Below are 27,566 nucleotides of genomic sequence, written 5' to 3'. Positions count from 1 at the left end.
AAAAGTAATTTAAACTCAGATTTTTGGTCGATAAAATGGGCAGAAAATAAAAGGGACATAACAGGATTATGAAATTCCTTATTATTATGAAATTTCTACTTTCAGATTAGCATTGATTTTTAAATTTCATATTAAGTAATAAGATTAATTTACCTATTTGCCCATTTTAAGCTTTCTCTGTTTAATACAAATTATACCAATACCAATTTGTCTCATGGCACATTATTTGCGAAACTGGAAGTATCTAAATCTTCCTAAATGAAAGATGGATCGCTAAACAATCAGTCTTTAACCAGGAATAATCAAATCTGCTGTTTTCCCAAGAATCCTTTCTCCAGTTTAGAAAACAATTTTTCAGTGAAGTTCCTGGACAATCCAGCAGGGGGTGCTCGCTAAGAAGACTGACAGGAGGCATTGAGGTATTACTTGTTTTGTAAATTACTGATGTCATTTCTGTGTATTCATTCTAAATCAGTGGTGTGTCTACAATGTATTTTAATGACTATGTAAAAACTTAAATGTCATCTAGAATTGCAGTATTGTTAATGAGTTTGGCACAGTCAGTCTTGTCTCTAATTTGTAAAGAATGTTGAGTAGCTATTTTTGAGATACTATATCTTGGGTCTCTCTCTCTCTCTCTCTCCCTCCCTCCCTCCCTCCCTCCCTGCTCCCTCTTTCACACACATGCACACACACAAATACAGCTTGGCTAATTTGGAGAATATAATTATAAAAGAATATTCTTATATTCGATTAAGCTGAAGGGTACAGAATCCAGCAAATTCTTTTGAATGTGACTTTATTATGTGTTGGCTCAAAAAAATTGGTGGTCTTACTGAATCCTGCCATTTCCTGTAATCCTAATTGGTTTAGCAGAGTGCCTACATAGCTAATCTCTCTCATTTCTATGTTGATTAAGCCTCTCCTAATGGAGTTAGCACATACAGAAAAAAAGCAAAAGAAATTATACTGCCAGAAAATTTTAAATGAACCATATATGAGACCAAGGAGGGCAGCATGCAAACTCACATTATTAAAATTTGAAATTAATTCCCAACCTTCCTGAAGAGAATAGCTATAGGTTAAGTGATAATGATGACAATAATAACACATTTGAACAGTGCCTTATGGCTTACTCATAAATTACCTCCTTGATTCCTCACCAAGACCCTATGTGGTAGGTGATTATTCCCCCTTTTCGCTTAATGAAACTGAAGCTTAGAGAGAGGTTAGGATGGTAGTTTAAGTTAATATAACCAATAGTACAGCTGGTGGCTAAATTCAGAGGTTGGAATTTGATTCACGATATTTTTATTCTCTTTTGACTTTATCCCACTGCCTAGTATTATTCTTGCCATGCAAAAGGGAGGATAGTTTTTGGACAGATAGCAAGCACATTGGCTAAAGAAAAGCATCTGGAGCAGCTTACGTTAGCTGAGAAGCTATAGCAGTCGCCCCTGGAAACAGCTGCCTGGTACTGTGCCATCCGCTCCTTCAGGGAGACCACTTCCTGGAGACTGGACTCGCCCTCGCTTCCAGAAGCTCTGTCTTCTTTGGACTTAGTAGGGCCAACAGTCACTGAAAGAAAATGCTGCATGTTCATCTATGTGGCAGGCTTGAAAAGTACAAAGCATCACCTTATAAATAGGGAAGGCATTCAAAATAGTATCAAAAATCAGATTGCAATGTGTCACATTATTTTTAATGTTTCACAGTCACCCTCTGTTCTTCAAACTTTCAAGCAAAGCTACAAGATGACTGTGTAGGAGCAAATGCTTATGTAAATATAAAACAATTGCCCCTCCCTCCTACTCCTGGAATTATTTTGATGGGAAATAACCATGTATTAATAGATATATAATGTTAAAAATTAATATTCCTCAAGCATTATGTTGCATTTATGCTAAATACTCTAAACATTATCTAATTTACCTCTCTAGCAACCTTGTGAGGTAGGTGCTATTGTTCTCTACAATTTATTTAGCGAAAAATAGAAGTTCATAACAATTAAAAACTTCACCAAAACTGCACAATTCCTAAGTGGCAGATTTGAAATGCTTAGACTAAATCTTTAGCAAGTCTAAAAATCATTCTTTAATTCTCTCCTCAACCCCTAACCCTAAAGGTAATAGATTTAGCTAAAATATGTGACTGCTACGAGAATTATCGACCATGGATTTTTTCCCCTTTATTTATATAAGAAAAAGTAATAGTATTATTAAAATAAGCTTTGTAATCACTCATTTCAGAAAGTCTGATATTTTCCCATTTAAACCATCTACCTGACAAAAATACAGGGTAGTAGCAATTATACAACTGGAAAATAGCAAAAGAATATTTTCCTGATCACATTATCATAGTTAATAGAAAGATTTTAGAGATTGGTGAGTCTAACTCAAAAGAGTTCAGTCCTTTTAGGGGTAAGGAAAAACATGCTTAAGTATTTTCTGATGTGAAATATTTAGGCACAGGTTTGGAGAATATAATTATAAGGACCCTCATGGCTATATGATTCTCCATAGTTATTAAACTTATATGTCCCAAGGCTGGTCTCAAAGCTAGATTTTCTTGTTTAAATTAGAGTTCCTTGCTATGTTATCATTCTGCTTGATGGTTTACTCTTCACTTTAGGTGATTTTGACTCCAAAGTCATTTGAAGAGCTCTTTGTTGGACCAATCAGTGGCTGGCACAGGTGTATACACATGTTCATATGTATGTGTTTATGTACCATACATTCTCATCTGTCCATGGACCCCTGACTTTCACTGTTAGGGACAATAGCATCTGGGACTCACGGAGTAGAGCTTTTCAGTACACTTTATCATTTAGGTTGGTTTGATGTAATCACTGTGAGCCAAGGTCCAAACAACCGGGTAGCAGAAAGCCAGGCCACTCCCTGCTTCTCCTCAACCCTCAGCCTCCACACTGAACCATCTTAGTGGATCATTTGCCTTTTTATTGTTATCTTCAAGTTGTAGATATATGATGAGAGCTGAGAGCAATTTCTCTGGCTCAGGAAAAAATAAAATCATTTGCATTTTCAGTCCCTTCCTGAATATTTGTTTCATAGACTTCTCTTTCAAATAAATATTTTCATGTTTTAATTAAAATTATAAAAATAGTTTATTTCACATGTTATCAAAAACACAAAATATAATAGAATAAGAAGTTGTATTATGTGAACACTATGATTGTACAACAGTGATACATTTGCACCAACAAATATTAGCTAGCTTTGAAATTCATCTGTTATCCACACTTCATATCCATACAAAAGTCCACTACTCCAATTAATCTTGATAAAAAGAAATTCTTACTAATCACTGAGATTTTTCCATATAGAAAAGATATTTCTATATTTCCATGTAGAAATATATCTACCCAGAAATATTCAGTTTATGTTCAACAGTACTGTCTTGCTTTATTGTAAATGAACTCTACATAGTTTTAATTGAATGTGCTCTCTAAAGGTTTTTTACATTAATATATAAATTTTATTTTTTGTACTATTCAGAAATGCTATTCTTTTACTCATCTTCATAGAAACTCAGACTGTTTATTTTTGCTACAATTTACACATAGTATTTATTTTTCAAATATTCTTATCATATTATAAGGTACTGGAAATATCAAATGTTATGGTTAAAGAAATCAGTGACTTCAGTGTTAAGATATTTGGATTCCATTGCTCAGGTCTTTTAGTCTGATTATGAAAAAGACTCAACGTTTTTATATGTCCCCACACTTTATTTTTACTTTTCTCTATGTTTTTCCCCATCAGTAACTTCAAACTCATATAGGGTCATCAAGTAAAAAATTTATCCGAACCATGGAGCTGTATCCATATTGTTTTCTAAACTTCTAAGTCAATATTTGTCAGTTTCTTCATGGGGAAAACAAGGCAGTGATTCTTGCTTAGCTTACTCTAGTGGAGTTCACCCATAGGCTCCTAACATGTTGCATATAATACCTGATGTAAATTTCCAGGGTTGACAGGACAGCCCTTCCCTTAGGCACTCTGGGGAAGAAGAGAGTAATGTGAGAGATCCAACCTTATAATGCCCTATTTCAAAAATTTTGGGTAGATTTGAGTTTGATGAGCAGTATTGAATGAGTAGTTTTTTTAAAAAGATAATTTTTTTAAAGAGAAAAGAGACAGGAGAAAAAATAAGGATGCTTGCTGTCACATAGAACCTATAGTAAAATAGAGAATGATGACACTGATCAGTATGTAAACAAAAGAGAGGGATAAGCTAAAAAGTCAAAGTGCCCTGTGGAAAAGAAAAGAGGAAAAATAAATTTTCCATATGATTATGTTGTTTGAAAGCAATATAAATATTAATATGGCAAAATGATATTGTTAGATGTTTCCTGTCTCTGGAGTTTACAGGTAATTCATTGTGCAGATAAGTAAACAAGAATCCAAAGAAATTCAGAAGCCCCAGAGATGACAGCATGGCCATGTGTCATGTTTTTTACTTAGATGTTCCTCGGAAGACTCATGTTCTCATATGTGGGGCTTGGATCATGATTGTAATACTCATCAATGGATTAGTCCACTGATGAGTTTATAGTAAATGATTGGGAGTGAAGCCTGGTTGGAGGAAATGGGCCCTGAGATCATGGCTTGGATGGGTTTATCTCCAACGTCCTCCCTTGATCCCTTTCTCAGCTTCCTGCTGCCATGCTATGAGCTGTTTCTTCTTTCCCATGCCACCTGCCTTGGAGCCAGCCAACTATGGCAGGAAACCTCTACAAACTGTGAGCCCAAATAAAGCTTTCTTCCTTACAGTTGTGGATGTCTGATAGGTATTTTGTCTTAGCCACTAGAAAGTAACTCAGACCCGTTTAGAATCCATCACACACTAAATATAGAATGTTTTTATGCATTCTTTTTTTCAAATATAATTGGTAAGCTGTTAAAAATATTCTCTGTGAAATAAAATACATTCCATGAAGCAGAAGTAACATATAGAAAAAATAAAATACTGAAAACTGCAATCTGTTATCATGACAATAGTTAGCTATCAAAGGCAGGAACGTACCAAGTGCCAAGCCTGAAGATGACTCTTTGCCTCCTCCCAACTCCCTCCTCCCTTTCTCCTCCACAGACTAGATAGTCAAACAGACTGTGTAACATTGTAGCGCCTGGATGGCACAGCCCCAGGAGACAGTTACATTATGTATCCTTCTTCCTTGTTTCCTTTCTGTCCGTGCCCTGATCACCAGACCTGACCTTCTCTTCCTGTTTGTCTTACACTGTAAATAAAGAGACCGCTTGACTGCAGACTGCCATTAGCTCTTCAGGCTATGGTTCCACCTGGTCCCATCTTTCAAGAATAATTTCGGTATGTATTCTTCTTTCTTGGTATTTTTCAAGTTTCTTCATCTCCCACCACTCTCTCAGGCTTTGAACCCTATGCTGTATGGGTTGGGGCAGGAATGTCTTTTATAAGGATTCTGAGATTCTTATGGAAAAGATTTACATTATAATTTTTAATATAAATACTTGTGTAAATTAAATAGACCCAATTTATTATTATTATCATCATAATTATTCTTATTAGTAGTAGTATTATTTCAGCAGAAGGGATTAAATCAGGGAGTGCTAAGCTGTATCTGAACTCTATTTTTATTTTACTTTGCTTAAAATTTTGAGATAGGATTTCCCTAAGTTGCCCAGGCTGGCTTTGATCCTTCCATCCTCCTACCTCATTCTCCTGAGTAGTTGGAATTACAGGCTGTGCCACCATACTACACCTGGGTCATTATTATTTTCTTAAATAACAAGACACCATATGACTAGAATTCTATTTTCCCAAGCCTGAAACATGAGACTTTTTTCTATCATTTAAAAAAAACTAAATCAATCAATCAATAAAATTTTCCCAGGGTACAAAAATTTATTATGCCTTCCTGAATTTTACTTTCTTTGGAGAGTTAATGTTTAAGCATTTTTAAAAAGCACAGTGGTGGGCCGGGGATTTAGCTCAGTGGTTTCGCCGCCTGCTGCGCAAGCGCAAGGACCTGAGTTCGATCCCCGGTACCAAAAACAAAAAACCCCAAAAAAACCCAAAAAGCACCGTGGTACAATATTTATAAGCAGAATTCTCCTTTCTTGGAAAATTATTCACATATCTGCAATCAGTCATAGAAGAGACTGCACAGCTACCCTTCTGTGTTTTCTTGGAAGTGATAAAATAATAGCTCTTAGATGTCAGACACAAAATAACAATGAGAAATAGTCAATGTAACTAACATACTCTGGAATTTTCTAATTTCACAACTTCTATTATTTAAAAGAGAATTGAGAATATACATAGATTGATACCACAAGACATTTCAGAAGGGTCATTGCTACATTTGTTATGAATCATCCTAACCATTTCCTTCAGGAAATTTCAGATTTAGAATTCAGTAGCAAATAAAGATGCTATGTTCATACAACATTAAGAAGTGACAAGCCTATTCTTATAGCTCATAAAACAACTATCTAAAAATCTGAAATAAGTTATAAGTATGGCCCTAAGAGCTTTTAGAGTAACAATTTTGAAATAAATGTCAACAGCTTGATATAGAGAGCATATTCCTCAAAAAGTAATATCAGAATAAGAAAAATGCCCATGTAGAAGATTCCTAAAGTGTCAAAGATCTCATAATCTAGCACTTTGTCACTAGTTTATTTCTAAAGCTGGAGCCATATTTCATCTTAGCTTTTTTTTTTTCCAGTACTGGGAACTGAACACAGGACCTTCACACTGACTAGTCCTAGCCATCCCTCCTTACTGCTTTCCCCACGGTACCCCTTTTGGGGACAGATTCTTGATAAATTGCTAAATTAACCAGGATTAAACTTTCCATCCTCCTGCCTCAGCCTCCCAGGGTGCTGGGAATACAGTTATAAGCCACCATGCCTGGCTACATTTTTAGAAATCTAAGTATATTTTTTATTATTTTCTGAATGTGGAAGACATAATTCCCATACCCTAGTTCTGGATAAACCTATATGAAAAACACAATTATATAACAACATAATTGATGTCATTGTTTGAAAGATAAATATTAAATATGAAGTATTTTATTTTATTTTTTAATTTATTCATTTATTTAGACCAGGTCTTGCTGTGTAGCTCAGGCTGGCCTTGAACTCACAGTGATCCTCCTGCCTCAGCCTCCCAAGTGTTGGGACTACAGGCATGTACCACAACCTGCCAATATGAGGTATTTTAGAACTGCCTTACTCTAACATTGTTTACAGATTTCTTGAATCATCATATTCTTTTCTCTCTTTTTCTCAATATAGATTATGCAAATGTCTATAAAATAAAGTAGAAAATACTGTGAACTTTTTCTTCTAGTACTACTTGTTAGTGCATGGGTCAGGAATCTAATATTAGCCACATCCAGTTTTCTTTTTTTTTCCCATTAAGTTTATTGGTACATTTTTGCTATAAAATACAGTTACATTCATCATTGGGATCTTGTACCATTACATGAGTCTCTTGGTTCTTATTTTTTTTTCCCCTTCCCTTGCTCTCCCTTCACTTCCTCCACCCTTTCCTATTTGCAAAGACCTTGTTTCCGTTTTTTTCCTCTTCTCATATTTTTTCCTTTCCCTTTTTTGCCTTCCCCACCCCTCCCAATTCCCCTGCTCTTTTAGACCTTTTCTTCCTGTTACACAATATCAGTTATACATTTTTTAAATTACAATATTAAGATCTAGGAGACATTACCACAGATTTTACAGAATTTAAAAGGATATAGAAAGGATATTATAAAAATCTTTTTTGAAATTAATCTGACAACTTCTAAGAAGTACCTTGGAAGACAAACTAATGAAACTAACTCTGGAGGAAATATAAAATTTGAATAGCACCTATTAAAGAAAGTATATTCCTAGCTTGAAAACCTACCTATATGACAACAGCAGGCTCATATGCATTTTAACTGATAAATTATATCAGACAATTAAAGCAGAAAAAAGAAGGAACCCTTCTCCCCTCATTTTAGGAACTCAACATTGTGCTAATCCTAAAACTGGATAAAGATAATAGAAGAAAAATGTATGAACATAGATAGAAATTTGTTTAACAAAACAAACTCTTAGAAGTCAGATCTGGCAGGATGTAGAAAGAGGTTTTGTTATAGGGATGGCAGTGTTGGTTCAGCATTGGAAGATTCACCCCCAAAAGTTATCATTTTAACAGAGGAAAGGCACATCCAACTTTCTACTGACTGAAGTGTAATCAGAAGTCGAGAGAGTTGCAAGAGAAGAGAAAAGGACTAGGGATATTAAAGTATTTAGAAGAATTAAAATACACATTGAAGATAGCAAATAGATTAATATATGATGCAAAAAGAAGATCAACAACATTAGCAAGAATATAAAAGAAGATGACAAAAATGGAAAATGGCAAAATGTAAATTACAAGCATTGCAGTGTGAGATTTGGGGAATGCGTGGAATAAATAAGATATAATAGAGGAACATATTGCTGAAAATGAAATTTGGGCATAGATTGAAAATATCTTCCAAACTTGGAATAAACTTAAACACATCAATGTATTGACAAATACTTGTCAATATTTCAAGTTCAAAAAAATGAAAAATGTTATAATTATACAGACATAAGAGTTGCTATGATCAAGAAACAAAATTCAGATGGTTTTAGAATGTTTCTTTACAATACTGAACATTGAAGGGAATTAGAGAACCAGTGTGGGTTGCTGAAATTTTAGGTTTGTGAAACAAAGAGTTTGTATGAATTTAAGTTGACAACCATGTGAAAAGGCAACAAAAAGTCAAACAGAGGCCATGTAATAACAAAAAACAGCCGAAAAGCAAAACAAATCCTTGAAAAATATAATACTTTGATATGAAGGTACACACCAAGACAAATGTTTTTATTATCCAAGTAATCATAGATCAAACTTCACACTGAAAGGAACAGATAAATAAGTTCAACCATATGTTATGGGCAAGGAATAAGCCTAAAGTAAAACAGAGTTTAAAAAGAAAATAAAGGGCCGGGGATTTAGCTCAGTGGCACCCACCGCCTCTGCCTCGCAAGTGCAAGGTCTTGAGTTTGATCCCCGGTACCAAAAAAAAAAAAATATCAGGCAAATATAAATGAAGAAAGGTTATTATGACTACAGTCTGTTCAGGCAAATTATCTATAAGAACAAATTATACTTAATGAGATAGAGGACCATTCAATTGATATTATCCTACTCCAAAACCATAATAATTTTAGACCACTACTTGTTGATTAGTACAGTAGAGAGACATAAAAAGGCCACCAACAATCAAAAGGAGAAATTGATGGGTGAGTAACTTTACCATATCTTCTTCCACCTTTGACAGATGAAATTGCAAAATTAAATGATTTGAATTATATAATGAATAAAGATTTTTCATTAATTTTAATCATATTTTACTTACACAAAGCAAAAAACATATTCACTATCCTCCAAAGCCTTCATCTGATATGAGAGAGAGAGAGAGAGAGAGAGAGAGAAGGAGAAAGAGAATCAGAATCATAACCTGATATTTTCCTGGTTTACACCAGGTGAGTTGGGAGCCCATGGGGAGGATATAATCCATCCGGAATGTCAGTGGGACAGGTGTCAGGGAAAGCAACCTGAGAAAAGAAAATTCTGCACTGAATGATGGAGTTGGTCATGTGAATCTACCTAAGAGAGAAAGATGCAGAAATGATGAAACTGCAGCATTAGTGAGAAATTGTATGGGAGAAACTGGATAATGATTTTGAGGAAAACTTTAAGAGATCCTGGCCTTACAACATATAGCAGATAGAGAACCAGTTGTGCTAAAAAGTGAAATATTTTTTAAAGTGATGAAAATCTTTGTAGAAGTATAAGTAGTTCATGGAATGATTTTAGTTGGATTTTCTAAATTCAAGATTTCAAAATAAACAATCTTATAAAATTCTAGGAGAAAAGGAAAACTAAAATGGAATAATTATAATAGGTGGCAATTAGTAAATAAGTTAATTTTCAATTATTAACTGGCAATTCAGAAAATGCCAATATTTTGAGATATAGATAAAAGACTTTAGAAAATGATTGACAGGTGAAACATTCTGTGTCAGATATTAGTCCGCTTAATGCTCTTAATCACACTAGAAGTACAGATTATTTGTACTTTTGATCTCCATTTTATAGGTGAGAAAACAGAGATCTAGAAGGTTATATAACTTGGTCCAGGACAGGTGGCTGATGTGCCAGTGAGCTGGACAGGAAGCCAAGCATTACACTCCAAGGGCCTATAGTTTAACTACAATCCTACATTGCTTCTCAAGAAACACAAGTGTCTAAAAAACAGTTACCTTCCCCAGGTAACAAACGAAGCTAAGTTCAAACAAGAAAGCGCTGCCTTTTTCTGTTCTGAACTGATCAACTGCTTATATAATAAAAATGTTTTAAAAATTCCTAAATGGCTAATGTAGCATATATACTTAACTCACAAAAAATTATAAGGTTGAATAGTAATTTAAACTGATTATCAGGAAAAAACTAGAATTTAATTAATATTTTCTTTGAAATTTGCTATGATCATGTCAAGGAGCCTTAATTTAGCTCCCTCCAAGAGAACCAAGCTGGATGCACCAGAGCTGCAGAAATCCCAGATATCATTTGTGAGAATCCCAGCCTGCTCGCAGTGACACAGCAGTAGCCATGCTGTTTTATCCTGGATGTGTTATAAAGAAGTCAATTGTTTATTACTTGGAAAATTGATTTAGAATTGAGTTGAGAGAGTGATGAAATAAATTCTATCACAACTAAATATATGACCTATAACAGGTTTGGATTTGTGCACAGGCTATCATACCAATAGACATATCATAGGCTCGAAGCCATTAGCAGGAATAAATTTTTCTATAATTCTTAATATTTGCGTATCCCTCAGCTAATAAGAAAATTCATCCCTTTTAAATATTTAAAATGCTGCTGCCAAGTTAAATTTGTAATCAATTTGAGTTTCAAATATTCTTACACTCATTTTAATATTATAAAATTAAGATATAAATGGAGAATAAAATGAAAGAGTAAGTGTAGAGCACAATCCTGCATTAATTCACAGATTTAAAAAAATAAACATGGAAATGAAGGGCAAAGAAGTAAAACTATGGGAACGCCTGCCATCATAGTGTAAAAGCTATCTTGTGGCATCCTTCCAGCAAGAACAGAGTCGCTTTCTTAAACTAATCTTATGTTCCTATTTCCTCAAAATGTATATACACTTGTTACCTTTTCCACAATCCATCCATTCATCTGACTACTGTGCTGTGGTTTATTCATTAACAAAGCATATGTCTCATGATGAAGAAAAGGATTAGCTTGCTTCCTTACTAAATCTTCCCTAACCACCATTCTCCTCGTTCACCAGATACTGGAAGAGATCATTCATAGCTAGTTGCCTCTCATAGGAAGAAGTTGAGATGGAGCATTGTGGAAGACACAATTTTCTTTCTCCCAAACATTTTTATACCCTAATCCTTAGAGCCTGTGTATATTACCTGACATGTTAAAGGGGTTTTGCAGATGTGATGAAGTTAAGGATCTTGAGATGGGAAGATTATATTGGATTCTCCAGGAGGGGGTCAGTGTAACTATAGAGGTCCTAATAAGAGAAAGAGAGGGGCAGGAGAGCAAGAGTGAGAGAAGAGATGTGATGACAGAAACAGGAGAGCAGGATTGTGTGAAATACTGCTGACATTGAAGGTGGAAGAATCAATACTGTCAATCAGTTCCTGGAGGCTGCAAACCCAAAGGAAACAGAGTCTTCCTTAACTCTTCTGGAAATAACTTGAATTGATTTTGGTGCAATGAAACAATTTGGAGTTTGGGCCTCCAGAACTGTAATATAACTTTGTGCTTATGTGATCTTCTCTTATGATAATTTGCTACAGCAGCAGTGGGAAACTAATATAAATACTCACTGGTACATATACATAAATCTGTCCAAGTCAGAAAGCACTACTCAGTAGATTTTTCTTAAGGTATATTTCAGTTCCAGCTTTTCCACATGACACCATTGTATATGCACCAACTACTGGACGTTGGAGACATCTTTGAAATTACTTGACATGGCCCAAAGAAATATCCACCTATTTATATATATAACTCAAGTGTCCATTTAGATTCTAATCTCTATAAATAACAGAATTGCCTTTCCTAATCATAATAACTTCTTGTTCTATAGAATTGTCACCTGTTTTCTGCAGCTCAGCTTAGCTCACAGAAAGTACTTCTGGTAGTAAAACAGTTATGAATAGAGTTTAATCAGAAATTTGATAATCATAGTATAAAAGTATTGCTAGTTTGGGCATATTTGAAGATTTAATTCTATAAGTATTAAACATCTTTAAATTAATTGCTTAGCTTAGAGAATTGGCCAGTTAAAAAATCAATAAAACTAAATAAAATAATTTAAGTTTCATTGAAATGGTCAGATAAATTAGAACCACTAAATATCTGTAGATGATGCATATTTTTACAGCATAAATCTTTTATTGGCCATTTCTCTAACTTAATCAGACATATCACATTATAATAATTGTAGCCATCAGTTAATGAATATCTATTATGTGTTAATCATTTTCCATACATTATACCATTAATTCTCTTAGCAACCATATCTGCTAGGTGGTTTATTCCCATTTTATTGATGAAGAAGTAATGATCAAAACAAAGTCCAATTTAAAAAATGGTAGAGCCTGCAGGTATCTCTGCATACAAGTTTACTGAACTCCACACAATCTCTTTGGGTAGACGTACTTGCCCTAAAATATAACACTTTAATTTCCAAGTGAATTTTTAATTAAGGTTACAAATCCTCCTTTCCACTTCCTAAATATTTACACATAGATATTTTCTAAATATTTATGTCAGAGTAATCTAGAGATGAATCAAAGGAAAACCATATGCTAAATTTCTATAGCTTTAAACGGCTCCTTTTTCATTCTTATAAACTTGTGATTAGAATTAGAAATAAAAGTAAATTGTTCCATTATATATACAAACTTTGAACCTTAGAGAGGTCAGATTTGAGAAACAGTTTGATATAGATCCAAAGGAACAGAGGAATGAATGAAAAGAAGAAAAATGCAAAGCATGGGCTACTGATTTCATTTTTTTTTTTTTTTTTTTGGTGCCGGGGATCAAACTCAGATCCTTCAGCTTGCGCAGCAGGCGGCGAAACCACTGAGCCAAATCCCCGGCCCCTGATTTCATTTTCAAGTGACCTATTCTGCTCTTAGGGATGGATGGTAGAAGGGTGCTTCCATTCAAGCTTCCCCTGTTTTAGGTCTGTCCCCCTGTATACACTGAGGGCATTTGATACACTTTCCTCTGGGGGCTTTAATCATACATTCATTTGACAAACATCTATTTCCTATATATTCTTCACCAATCATATTGCTCAGGGTTGTGGACAAATTAATCACCTTTATATTTAGCATGAGCCACTTGAAAGGAGAAGGAAAGACAAACACTAGAGAGCCTTCTGGCCCTTCTGACGAAGCCAGCAGGTCTGAAAATGTTCCAAATCAAACCCTGCTTATTTGGGGTATCTTGAGAAACTGGGTGGTAAGCACTCCACAGGTCCACCATTCCCCCAAACCACATTTATTTGCATAGGGATGAAAACAGATTAAAATGAATAAAGTTCAGTCAGACTGAAAGGATCAAAATGTCGCTTGTAACCTTAGAGGAGTTGAATTTCTCTTCCAGTCCCCTTTCCCTCAGCAATAAGCAGCTCACTCTACTTTGTCTTCCACCACTTAAAAATTACATTTCCCACTGTGGTAAGTGATACAGTGCATCTGTAAGTCCCTTTGCCCTTACTCTTCTTCCACCAGCATGGGAGCTTTTCCAGGACAAGTTTGTAAGCCCAGTTGAAGAGAGACTCACAAGGGACAAATGGTCAGCTCTGGACCCATGTGCCTAATTTCTAGTCTGCCTCTTATCACTTACTGTTTGACTTTGAGCAAGTTACTTACCTCTTTAAGCCTCCTTCTTACATATCTATATAATGGGAATGATAATCGAACATATTGAGGCAGTTACTTGTTAAGATTCAATGAAATCTTTTTAAAGTAAAGACTTGAGCTTATTATCCACATAGTAAATAATAAAACTTGGATTACCTTCCAAAGTTAAGGAGTTTTAAAGTACAGTATTGCCCCAAATTTCAATCCCAGTAAGTAGCAAGGACAGGACTTGACTCTCATCCATGTGAATCTAAAGCCTTCTCTCCTCTAAAGAGGTTATTTCATTTCTCTTTATAAACCAAATTTCTACCATGATGCCTGAAAAAAAGAGAGCACAGCACATCATGAAAGATTGGATAATTTCTAGGTAGGATTGGGCAAGGAAGGTAGCATAGCCCTACTCATATGGCTGTAATATTGGAGAAAAAAATATACAACAGAAAAAAGTCACCATCAATGTATACGATATTCAATGTACTGCTTTATTGGTGTTTGGTACTAGAGAATGACCTGCCAGTATTTCACTAGAAAGCAACATGAGTGTCCTCTGAAAGTGTAAAGTTCATGAAAATCACTTTAGGATATTACACCTTACAGACAAATCTTTTCTTTTATTCTCCACATGAGTCTTCATGTTTTCTTCCGCTCTATGTATTTTTCATAAAAATCATAGAAGTATCACTCAAAAAATTATTCATTAAAAAATTCCTATGGGGCCTCTGAGGACAAAGGTAGGTATAGTGAATTTTCCTACACCAGCCCAGGGAATAATGACTAGGCCCCTCTCTGAGTCCTTGTTACCCTTCTAGCTACCAGCCCAAGGGATGGAGAAGGAACCTACATATCATTTATAATTTGTTATAATGCTGCTTTAAGTACTCCTATGTTGCAAAACTTGACATTGTGGGAAAAAGTACCTCTACATAAGAAGGCATTATTGTATTTGGTTACTTTGAATTTGGGTATTCTTTCTATTTGAGTACTGTTTCTATTTATATTGACTTCTGTCCTTTTCTTTCTAAACTCTCTGTTCTAGAAAATTCCAATATCTCTTATCATTCTACATTATTCTACCTCTTACTGAGCTATCTTTTTGATACGAGTTCTTTTTCTACTCTTTTGTCTCCCAGTGCACTACTTTTTAAAAATTCACATTTTCTCATTCTTGTTTTTCTTAAATTTCCCTGGGATTCTCTATTTTTCAAATTCTACTTTCTGGGTGATGTAGTTTCTCGGGGGCCGATGGCTGTGAAGGAATTACTTCTTTCCATTTTTCAGATGAAAACTTGAGAAAGAGGAGCAAATGAGCTCATCACCTCAGCCCTGGAGACAGTCCCAGGGTCAATCCATGATTCACATGGAGTGTGGCTTTCTCTTTAAGACTGCAGCACTCCTGGATCCTCCAGAATGCACAGAGAATGATTTTATTCAAGGGTAAAAGCAGATCATTGGTAGATGGATATGACCCATGTACACTATCTTTTCCTTAAAAACGATTACAAATTTTGTCTCTCACAACCTTTGTAAAATTCCACGTGGAGCTAGCTCATGCGTATTGAGCTGTTTAATTTGTTCTGAGTATGCTGTTAGTATTCAAAGATCAAAAGTAAGAAGCTATGAAATAGAGTGAGTGATTTGCAGCCCTGTAAAACAACTTTCTAGTATGCCCATCTTTAAGTTGTCTGAGCATAAAGGTATGAAAGTTCATTTACTGACTATTACTTAAATATTTCTGTGGTGAAAGATCCTGGAGCAGCCAGTGTCTGCATCTGTTTTTAGGAATTTCTCAATTCTTCACCTGCTTCCTAACTTTTCTCCTAAGGTGAGCATCCGACATTATTAGAACAAAGAATATTAAAAGAAAGCTCAAATCATAGACCTCTAACTTTAACCAAATTAGACATATAATGGCAGCTTTTGTTCTCCTAATCACTTTTTTCCATTGAATAATAGAATGTATGTTAAATCAATCCAATTTTATCTTGGAGAAATCTGGTCCCTGAATTTATACAAACTCTTTTTTTAATTTATACATTAATTGGTACATTTTAGGTATACAATACATTTACATTTATGATTGAGTGTTTTGTACAAACTCTTTTTAATGATCGTAAGTAAATCTTTATTTAAAATGCTTTCTCTAAATCCGCAAACTGTAGCATACTTTGATTTTTGGTTCCTTTTCAATGTAGTGACTGACAAACTTTGTCAAAGAAAAGAAACCACTTAAATTTCATATACATTTTTACTGAACACTATTTAGAAAAGTTAAGTAATCAAGAAGAAAAGTAAAAATGCTTCAATAATGCAAGACTGTTTAGTAAATAACCTATTCTTCTGGAGATAAATTAACTTTTTCAAAGTAGTAATATACTTGGAAAAATTTTATACAAATCCTTGAGCATATTCAAAACAATATTGCCTTTAATAATTTAATTTTGGTAGGAAGATAAACTATGAATGGCAAGAAGAAATGTTAATAATTATTGTGGGATATTATTTGTCTTATCAAAGCAGTAGGTTCGACTGTGCTCTAAAATAAAAGATAATTGGCATCTTGTTCAAATGTTTATACTGTCAATATTTCTTTCTGATTACTGTCTCCTGTAACTGGAAGAGAAACTGGATAATGTTGTACATATTCTAAACAAGAAGTTTAAAACTTGGATCAAAGATGTTTGTATAGTAAAGCTGTCATAATTTTAATGTATCAAAGTTTTGAGTCAATCATGTGCATGTGTATGATGCACTTCCCTCTCACCATTAACATGACCTAAATACCTCTGGCATGCAAATGAAGCATGTAATTTCAAAAGAAGGCAGTGATGTCAGAGTTGTAATGATATGCTGGTACCAGGAACAGTACAAAGAGTGGACTGTAATTTAATAGTCTTCCCTGCTTAGGATCCACATAGAGTGGATAGTTAGTAGGTCTCATCATTCCTTAATTTACTTACAGTTATTTATCTCTAAAAATTGGCATTGCCATTTGTTTCCTTTCCCCCAAATTCAAAACCTAATCTCATAAGTGCATCATAAGTGGAGGAAATAATTTTATACTTCTTATTTAATGTGTTTTAAAAGGGAGTGAAGTATAAAAATCAGCCTTTAAATGTTATTCAAACTGAAATCTTTTCCATGTACATTAAGACAGTAACATCTGTGAACAACAAAGAATTTAATTAACACTTGCACGCGAAAGTTTTCCTAGACCAATGGTATTTAAACTCAAGTGTAAAAGAAGGTGAGAAGAGAACAGATTGTGAAGCATGGAGTGGATAAATGTAAAAAACAATAAAAAGTTATTATACCTTGGACTTCTTTGTAAAATTCCACATGAAACTCATCATTCACAACTTTAAAGAGGCTTTATCAGTGTCCTAAAATCTTTTCTGCACCAAAAGCTTTGGGTGATGATTTCAACTTAGTTTAATCTCCCACTACTAATTTAGGACGACTCACCTGAAAGGAAACTCAGACTGTAAAGTTCAATATCTTTTTATTTTTTTCAAAGTTATTTTAAAAAATTTAGACACTTCTTTATAACTATAGAATATGCCAATATAACTTTATAACTACAGAATATGACACTTGCCAGTAACTCAGCAGCAGCTTTGTATCTCTAAATCTAGCAGAGTGCATAATCCAATTTATCATAGTTTCAGACAAAGACTCTCATTGATTCATCAGTTTACAATGTGGCAACACGTACATTGTCACCATGGTTGACCTCTCCCCAGCGTCCAGGAATGACTTACTGTCCCTCTTTGTGTGTGTGTAAGGTGTAACAAAGTATTGTATGTGTGTATTTTTTTGATACTGAGTGACAGAGTTTTCCTTAACATTTTGGTAAAACTGGTTATTGAATATTCATTACCTGGAACTGAAACTTTTGAATTGCCAAGAAACAAACTGATGTTTTTAGATGAAAATGGCCAACTTCAAAAGTAATTATCCTTTAACATGTCAGAAATAAAATTTGTGCCCATTGAGCATTTATTGAATGATTTTGTTTCGAAATAATATTGTACATTGCTGATCTTTTTATGGTTCCTGTTGACAGATTTTCTTACCTTCTCTTGCCTAGTCCTTTTTTCAAGAGAAGGCAACAAATTTAAAATTCTGCAACAGAATTCATTAAGCAACACAGAGAAGTTATGTGAAAGTTGGGACTAGGTGACAGCAAAAATAAATGCCTGTCTGTGAACCTGTGAGTGTCCCACGATGAAACTCAGCTCATCCTCCCAAATTCTCATCAGGGTACCACATGAACAAGTGAAAATTAGAACTTTGCAAGAATGTTTGCTTGAAAAGTGAAATCAGTCAACTTTGGGCTGTCTGCCAAATTTAATTTCTGCCAGAACTCCTGTTATTACGAAGCTGGAGAATTCAATTAGAAAAGGGTTACAAGTAAAAATATATTTATGTTCTTGTCACATTTTACTCCAGGGGAGATAGCTAGTCTTCTTGGTCCAGTGAGCTGAGTACACACAGAGTGTACAGGCACCAACATGCACACATACATGCACACACACACACACACACACATACGTCTTTCTTTAGAGCACCATGTAATCAGATGCACTAGCCTCCTTGTTTTATGAGACCTCAGGAGGTTTTCAAGGTGTCCTGGCATTCTCTTGTGTTGGAAGGCCGCCAAGAAAAGTAGATTTGTGGGTCAGCTTCTGTTCCCATTCACTAGAGGTACTGGGCCTCAGAAAAATGCCATAAACTTCACCAAGCCTGACTTAAGAGAAAATTATCACAGAAGGAAGAATTCCAAATGCTGGTGCTTTGCAGCACTTTCTGCATCATTCCTTATAAAACCTCAAACCTGAGCATGGAGTTGGTGAGTGGCACAAATAACACACATCTATTGTGACAAGCACACAACTCTGGGCATCCAACAACTTATAGCCTCCAGGGCTCTGTCCTCACTCAGTGTTCATGTTTTGTCTTGCTACATACTCTCCATCAGCTCCGTTTCATTTGTGTTACACTCAGTGTATGTTTCTAGTAACTAAATCTTAATCTAATGTGGCCAAAACCTTTCAAATTCCACATGGCTCTTTTCCCTAAATTTCCCACAAACTTATTTTTATTCTCAAGTTTTTGAGTAGTATACTAAAATAGAGAATGTCTGAGATTGTCAGGAAAAATGATGAGTGCGATAAGGAGTCAATTAAAAGTGAATAAAATGATTGTTGAGTATTAGCATATGTGCAAACTTAGGATGTTTTGTCTAACACATGAATGTGCATGAACCCCCTCCCACACACACACGTGACAGCTTGGGAATGGGAACACAAAAAGCAGATTGAGTAAAGACTGAATTGGCTTTGGTGAAGTAGATTTAGCCCAAAATGTAAGGACAGATGAGAAAATGGGTCAATGGAAGGTGTGCTGCTAAAGTTGACAATAGGGTCCAGGCTGAGTGGGAGTTAGACTGGCACAGTGACCTCAGGGTTTCAACACGACCCCTGCAATCTAGAGCAAAGAACTTCCAGACGTAAGACTTGGCTTCGGCTTTCACTATGAAATATATGCTCTTGTCCATCACAGACTCCACCAAATCTTGTCTCCATTACTTCTGATTTTTGATTTGTTTCCCTGTTTATGGTTTAGCTTCACTTCTTGAGTCTGAAACACTGCACCGTTTTACTAATCTTTTTGTTTTGGTTTTTTGCATTCTCTTCAACTAGTATATTCCTCTCTGCTTTTACTATTTCTATTCCCAAGATAAGCAGTCTGATCTGCCACCCTAAACATTCAGTGCATCCTTTATGAGTGGGAGTTTTCCTTCCATCTTTTCTCAGCTACTGTTAGTTGATCCAAAGGAGAGAGGGAGATGGGGCCTACAGAAGTGGCAGGGGCTAGGGGAATGGGATGCTGAAAATGTAGAGAGTATACTCAGGGTCCAGATCAATTTGCATGGAAAAGAAAGAGTGGAAAACATATTAAGGCAGAAAATAGTGAGGAAAGAGTGTATTTTGAGTCCACAAACTAGGTCGAAACAGTGACAAGATCCAAAATGTGGCTGTGAATAGCTATGTCAGCAACTGGAGCCATTAGGGTTAAAGTGATTGGAGACTTCAGAGTTTCTTTTTTGTAATGTGATGCTGTCCACACCAAGAATAACAGAAAGGTTATGCTCACAAAGTGCTGGAATAATTATGATAGAAAGAGGGCACTTAATGTCTTTCTATGATTCCAGAGAGGACAGAAATGTAATTTGAGCTGAAAAATGCATTTGTGAAAGGTAAGGATGCCTTTAACAACAGAGCAACCTATTAAGTCAGACAATCATCTCGTAAACAGTTTTTACTGTGTTGCTATTTAGAACATTCAGCATACAGAATAACTTGGTAATTTATATTCTTATCTGGATCCCTGGGAGCACATTAATAATGATTATTACACTAGCAGCATATATTTAATAATGATGATATTAATAACAGAAGTTTATATAACACCATATGTCAAGCACTAAAATTTTAGTCACTTTACAAATACAAGTTTATTTAAATCACAGAATACTCTATAAGACAAATGTTTTTAGCATCTCTATTTTCCAATGAGGAAATGAAATAAGAGTTGTTAATTTCCCACGGTCAACCAGTAGGCAGGTGTACCATTCAGAATTCAAACCAGGCAGCTGGTTCTAAAGTCTGTGTTCAGCTCATTAAGGTCAAACTGAGAGCATTTCTGATTTCTGGGTGTAGTGTTATGTGAAATTTATTTGTAACCTCCTCTAGCTCTAGGAGATGATGTTTTGGTAATTCTGGTAAATTGAGGGTACTTTATGCATTTCAAGAATGGTTATATATCTAGGGTCAAGGAAGATATTCCAGAGGATCTTCATAAAAATGGAATTTAAGAAGAGCAAAAACCAGAAAGAAAGATGAGTTATGAAAATTTTCTAACTTCAGGGATGGATCTCAATGTAAAGATGCTACCAATAATGAAATTTTATATATCATCTCCTGGAACTCTTATTATATACCTACTCTTAGAAGAATAATCCTAAAGGATAATTTTATTATTATTACTTAGATTTAGCTTTGTATTTTGTCAGTGCAAATATTTACAAAAGTCTGTGTCCGGCTTTTTATTCAGTATTACATGCAGAATTAAAATAGGTGTCATTTTGCATGATACTGTGGATAGTGGTTGTTATGTGAGAACTATTCATCATTCCTTGAATATTGAACTGGACTCTGAGAATTTGAAAGAAATGGAAACTATGGAAACATAGGTAATGCTATGCTATTCAGAAAAAATAACATATATATGTATGTATACATGCACACTACATATTTGTGTATCTGTACGAAGATAATTGAGCATAACTGGAAGAAATGTTAATAACATAGCATAACAACATAGCCAAAAAGTGTGACCAGTTAGATTGAAGGGTGAAATAAACAAAAGAGTTAGAAATTGAAGTTTGAGATAATTTATTGCTTCTATTTAGAGATGGGATATTAGAAACTATAAATGCTAGCTTTGAATTGACAACTGCAATAAGTGGGCTAGACACTTTGTGAAATAAAGGGGTGCAAATTTGATACAAATACATGCCTCCCAAATTGTATTTCTCTGAAACCTCACAGAGGAGAAGTGTGGCTGTTGTCCAGCTCTGGATGATGGAGAGATGATGAATCTTAAAATTATTTCTGTTCCAGAATGAGTCAGTGACTGAAAGCGGACATGAGCTAGTACAGTTCCATTCCTAAAAATAAATGTTTCTGGGGGACTCAGAGGACTAGCATATTTCCCACTAAAGATGTCAACACCCTAATGAAGTCCTGTCCCTAGTTTGAGCTCCTAGAATGGTGGAGAGGGAAGAAGGAGGTGGCCGCTGACAGTGGCTCCCCTCTGGGTAACCCTTGCTCTGTCCCCCTGGGCCTGACTGGCAATGGCTGTGGACTTTATCTTGGCAGCAAAGCAGCTGACTTCTACCGGACAGACAGGTGCCCAAGAAAGTCGCTCTGGATGCAACTGGAGCATAGGCAGTCCCTTTTATATAAAGCCTCCAGCTGAATTGGCAACCTTTAATCACACAAACAAACTTAATTTAGTCTTTCCCAGAGTATTCTAACTTGATGATGAGACCTGTGAGCAGAAATTCAAAAACTCCAACATAAAAATCAGATAAATCAAGGGACGATCCTTAACTTTACAAAAAGACTTTTTCTTAGGACTGGGGGTTTAGCTCAATGGTTTTGCTGCCTGCCTCAAAAGCAGAAGGTCCTGAGTTCAATCCCTGGTACCAAAAAAACAAAAGCAAACAAAAAAGACTTTTTCTTACTGTTTCCCTAGAGTACTTAATTACTATACTTGCTTAAAAACTTCTAATTATTTATTTAAATGACTTACTAGTTAACATAAATCTGCATTCTTATTATGACAATGCTGACTAAAAACAAAAACCCAACAGAGATATTGATAAATCACCCATGAAATTATAGTGTAATTAAATGCTTTAAATATAACTCTCCTTATCAAAATTCAACATGCATAACTTTAAAGAAGCCACATCTTTTTACAGAAGATAATATTTTGATAGTTCTGGTATACTGAGGGCATTTTGTGTATTTCAAAGATGGTATAGCTCTAGGGTAAAAGAAAATATTCCAGGGGACTTTCATAGAAATTAAATACAAAACAAGAAAAATTTAGAAAGGTAGATAATTTCTAAATTGATAAATAAATTTATCATTTCTAATATGAAGTCAGAACATGTGAGGTCCACCTGCAAATTATTTCAATACACTTAAGTGCCTGTGAGTTAAAAATAAACAACATAGTTTAAACATTACTTTTCATTCGGTCCACATTTGGTGAACTTATGAAAAGCACTGAACACATGATTTAAAATCACTTATAATGTTGAATTGTGATATTGAACTTATGTGACATGTAAATTTTTGTATCTTTTCTGTTGGTTTCTATCCAGGTAACTTATTTAGGAGTACACATGGTGACATCTTCAGATTGTGGGAGAAGATGCCCTTGACTCTCTGACTACAGAGAAACTGAGAAATTTCTCAAGCTAACCTCTGTAGTATTATATTTACTTGAAGTCACATACATGCCTGGAACAATTTGGGAATTAATTACTTTTGAACAATCAGACATATCTAAAGCATTTGACTCTAGGCAACTGATTATCTTGTATATAATTAGAAAAATACAAAAGGCAAAGATTTACTTGAAGGTCTGCCAAAAAAAAAATAGTGAAAAATGAGGTGTCCAGTGATAAGACAGTGGGGATTATCAGGGACAGGGTGATCTCATCTGACAAAGAAGATGAACACAAGTGTTCAGTAAAAATGAAAGTGAATCAATCATTACTTTTTGAATTATAACAGACTATAAGATCAGGCTTCCTTTCACACAATTTGTCCTTATTTTAAGAGAAATATAAAAGTAAAATAAAAAGCAACAAAAGGCTGCTATTGGAAAAATAAGGCTTTATGAAGATGTACCTCAAATTGTATCCCAAGTCATTGGTGTGGGGTGGGGCAGCACAAAGACTTGCAGAATGACATGTAGCACTGACAGAGAATTCTGGAGAGTTGAGTTTTGGCTCTCTGCACTTAGACCTTATGTGAGTTAATTGGTGTCTATTTACTGAATCTAGAGCTCAAAGAAATTAAACCAATTAGGTACTGATGGTCTTTATATTATCTATGTGATACATTCCTTTAATCCATGGTAATATTTTATGTTTTAAGAAATAAACTACTTTACCAGGAATTTGGATTAACTACTGTGCTGCCAGATTATTTTTACACCATTATTTAGTCCTACAAAATCTTAAGAATCATTAAATATATACCCACAGACATTTGATGTATCAAAACTCATAAAAATAACTGACTGTATCTGTTGATCTTGCTTTAAGAAAACAAAATCTTTCCTCTTTTCATTGCCTAATTGTCCACTGCTGTTTGTGCTCTTACTAATGATATGATACAAATTGAAATATACTCATTAGCTAAATTTTCAAGAGGTAAATTTCAACGATTAAGATAACAAATGAAATGAAAATTTTAATCTGGATTTATAGGTGAATTTTTAAAGATTATTGAAAAGCAAATGTTTGGTCCTTCTCCCCAGTTCCTGGCACAGAATCACTCAGGGAGTCCCTGCATGATGGTGTCTTGTGCATTCTAATGGTGTCACTCATGACATATAGGGATGGGGGAGAGGTGCAGAGTTGGAGGTAGATTCAGAATGGAGGCCAGGTGGCAGAGAAACCAACAGAGATGAGCGATTAGAACTTTCAGTCCTGCCTTCTATCCTGAGAAAGGGAGGGGGCTACAGATTGAGTTCCCCTGTAAAAATCCCTAAGTGAGAGGTTTTGGTGAGTTTCTGGGTCAGTGATAACAACAACAAGGAGGACAACAACAACAAATGTGAGATGTCCTGAAGTTAATTACAAGGCTGCAGAGGGAGATGGAATGAGATAAGGAAAGCGGGAGAATTGCTTGTTTCTGGAAAAGATACAGCATTTGATGTCAGAGGTAGCGGCAGGAAACGAACACAAAATCCCGCACAGTTGTATAAAGACTGCACCTTTATGGAATGACCCAGTTCTAAGAGAGCCATTCCTGAATAAGAGAAGGCTGAAGTTCCCACCCCTCAAGGGGTGAAACTGTGATTCGAATGAAGCAGCGGTTGTTTCAGAAACAGGGTAAAACCAAATTGCAGCTTAATTAAATTTTAAAGTGTAAATTGAATACTCCCAAAAGATGGGGTGGAAAGCAAATAAAAAGGACTACTTAATGTCAGTGAAGTTCTGTCTTCAACAGATTGGTCAATCAAGAATCTTGGAATGACATTGCCAGGCATTTATTAAGTACCTAACCTGCTTTATAAATTACTAAATCTAGACATGACTCTGAGCTATCAAACTGGCCTGATAAAAAGAATACTGGTGTGCAGAAATGTTTCAGATGTGGCAAGTGTGAAGCAAGAAACAGAATGCTTCAAGAGGTTGCATGGTGGGCAGTCATCTCTGTGAACATCAGTAAACTATCCATGAACTTTGCTGGCTTTTTACCCCCAAGCAGACCCAGGAAAGGACCACGGGAGACATGAGGCAGGGCCTGACATTTTCGCAGGAACATGTTCTGAAGTAAAGCCCTCAGATCATTAAAGAATGTCCACTTTTGTTTTCAGGTGGTTGAGAGATGCTGAACCTTAAAGATGCCTCAAACTAGATGAAAGCAGAATCATTCTGTCCAAACTCCAGACTACATTTTCCTGAGACAGCTGGCACTTTGCCAAATAGCAGCTATCTGAAATAATGCTGACTGTTAAAAACAGATCTAGTTGTTGCTTTACATGTTGATAGCAAGAAGAGAAAATATTCAGAGGAAGCAGAGGAGTAGAGAAATATGTAAGCATAAAATTCAGGACTTTCTAATTTCTGCCCCAACATTTTTATCACTCACCAGCAATCTCTTCTAAAACCCTAAACAGGTGCTCTCTCATATTAAAATTCATGGCGCTGAATGTAGTTAAGGTAAATATTTCACTTGTCCTTTGGCACCGTGTGCATAAAATTTTAAAATAATTCAAACAATCTACAGCTTGTTGGTGACCAAATAAAGCTCTGGTAAAAATAAAATATCTTTCAGTTCAGCAGCAGTTGGCTAAATTTAAACCCTGCATTATGCAATCTTAAAGTGTCCTTGCTTTTAGTTGGTGTCCCAGGAAATTCTGTTATAATGTCTCTCTGAAATCACTTCAGTGTCTTAACATCTAAACACTTAAGGTGCAACAGGACCAAATTAAGGTGTTCACAGGCAATTGAAGACAGAAAAAAATCCATTTGAAACAGTATATAGGGCATGATACCTTTAAAGTACAATCTCAGTCTTCTCTGTTTAAGTTTGTAGTTACTATAATTAGGGCTGGCAGATCCAACTGGCGGTGCTGTTCTTAATTCTGCAAAGCATGTAAGAATTTGATTCTTTAATTCTTACTCCCGTAAAGCTCCCAAAGGAGATGAGCTCAGGGCTGGAGCGAGAGCTGCACAATCAAACTAAAACTGGAAAAGAATAATTTGACTATGTTTCTCTGAGTAAACTGCAACAGTTGACAATATTTCAAACTCTTCTTTTTCCTCACCAAATTTCAAGAAATACTGTTTATATTTCCTAGTGTATTCATTCAGCTTATGCTCATTATAGACAAACTGACAAATTTTTTCCTTTAGTTGTAAGTTGTTTAATTTTAACTAATTCTTCATTAAATCAGGCTCATTATTCTTCAATATTATATATGATTAATGCTTTTTTGCAAAGAGTTTAATATATGAAGTCTTAAATTTCATAAAATAAAGCAATGATGAATATTATCACAAAAACAAAATCCACCTGAATATTTTCATCTATAACAATTACAATTTGACCTATGGGCTTCATTGATCTTCATTGATGAGCAAGAGCATTTTACAACCTTGGACGCACACATGTATCAATGACAGTGTTCCACATACCTTTCGTAATAGATTTAACCCCAAGTTCACGGGAATGCCATATATCGCTCTAATTCTTCACTGAGTAGTTTCCTCCCTTGTTTCCTGTACAGCAAGTTTCCCAGTCCCCTGAAGCAATCAGTGGAGTGGAGGCCAGCTCCACAGACAGACCTATTCAGCAAGTAGATGGGACGGCTGAATTTATTTGAGTGGTGAGTCTAGAGGATTCAACTTAGCACCTATTTTTAGGAACTGAGCTCTGTATAGGTGGGGCCTGAGCCAAGCACTCTTTTTCAGAAGTGTGTCTTGTAGGGAGCTCTTCCTCATATTGTCCCCGAAATGCAGGCATGGCCCTCACACATGTGCAGTCAATCAAACTCCTTCCACAGCCCTGACCCCCAGGCAGACTCCAAACTTCCAAACAAAGTGTAAAACAACCAGCACAGAAGAGGAAATGGAAGGATAAAGTCTTTGAATTATTTGCACTTTTTAAATAATTTAAGTCTTTTAAGAGTCAAGAATATGGATATAAAGAAAGTAGGCAAAGTTCCAATTTACTCTGGTGGAATAATTAACATGGTTTCTTAAGCAGAGGAAACTATTGGTTCACAAAGTGGTTATTGATATGTAAAACATTACTTTGCTTTTTCAGGCCTTACTAATAGCAAAGCCAAACACTATTTTAGTGATTACATAAGTAGAGGAAGTCTTCTTTTGGTTGACAAGGCCGTGGGAGAGAAGTGGGAAAGATTTCTCGAGAGGATAAATATCAGGCATACACTCTGCTTCCTATCCATTATTACTAGCTCTAAATCAGCTGCGTGAGGAAGACCAGGAAGGGAAAAGGAGTCCCCTTACATGCTCCCGCGAGATTCATATTAAATGTCCTTTGCTGCCACACTTCTCACTCAGCACATACTGCCAGCCTGCTTCAGAAAAAAGCAGGAACTCAACTAGAATTGCTAGCTGTGCTCCATGTTGCCAACATGAAATGCATTTGAGGCAAAAGATAGGACAACTCCCTCTCCCTGTCTTTCCATTACTTTCTTAGGGCGGGG

General features: G+C 35.4%; 1 protein-coding gene across 2 annotated transcripts in view; it reads right to left on the bottom strand.

Annotated features, from left to right (window-relative positions):
• The window catches only part of LOC101708131 (xin actin-binding repeat-containing protein 2), an 87,799-nt gene extending 61,071 nt beyond the window's left edge, over positions 1 to 26,728 (bottom strand). The window contains exons 1-2 of one of the 2 annotated variants that reach the window (XM_013076931.3): positions 26,530 to 26,728; positions 1,430 to 1,578 (exon numbers count right to left, since the gene is read on the bottom strand). In XM_013076931.3, the coding sequence (XP_012932385.2) occupies positions 1,430 to 1,486 (57 nt within the window). In that variant the 5' untranslated portion in view covers positions 1,487 to 1,578; positions 26,530 to 26,728. The remainder of the gene's footprint in view (positions 1 to 1,429; positions 1,579 to 26,529) is intronic. The other variant, XM_087199883.1, reaches the window with a different exon arrangement.
• Between the last annotated feature and the right edge of the window lie 838 nt (positions 26,729 to 27,566).

This window comes from Heterocephalus glaber, unplaced genomic scaffold (genome assembly GCF_053883595.1).
Source record: "Heterocephalus glaber isolate CG9 unplaced genomic scaffold, H.glaber_assembly_v1.0 deba00000347, whole genome shotgun sequence".
NCBI lineage: Eukaryota > Metazoa > Chordata > Mammalia > Rodentia > Bathyergidae > Heterocephalus > Heterocephalus glaber.
Note: the sequence above shows the minus strand (reverse complement) of the source record. Positions and strands in the feature narration are given on the sequence as shown.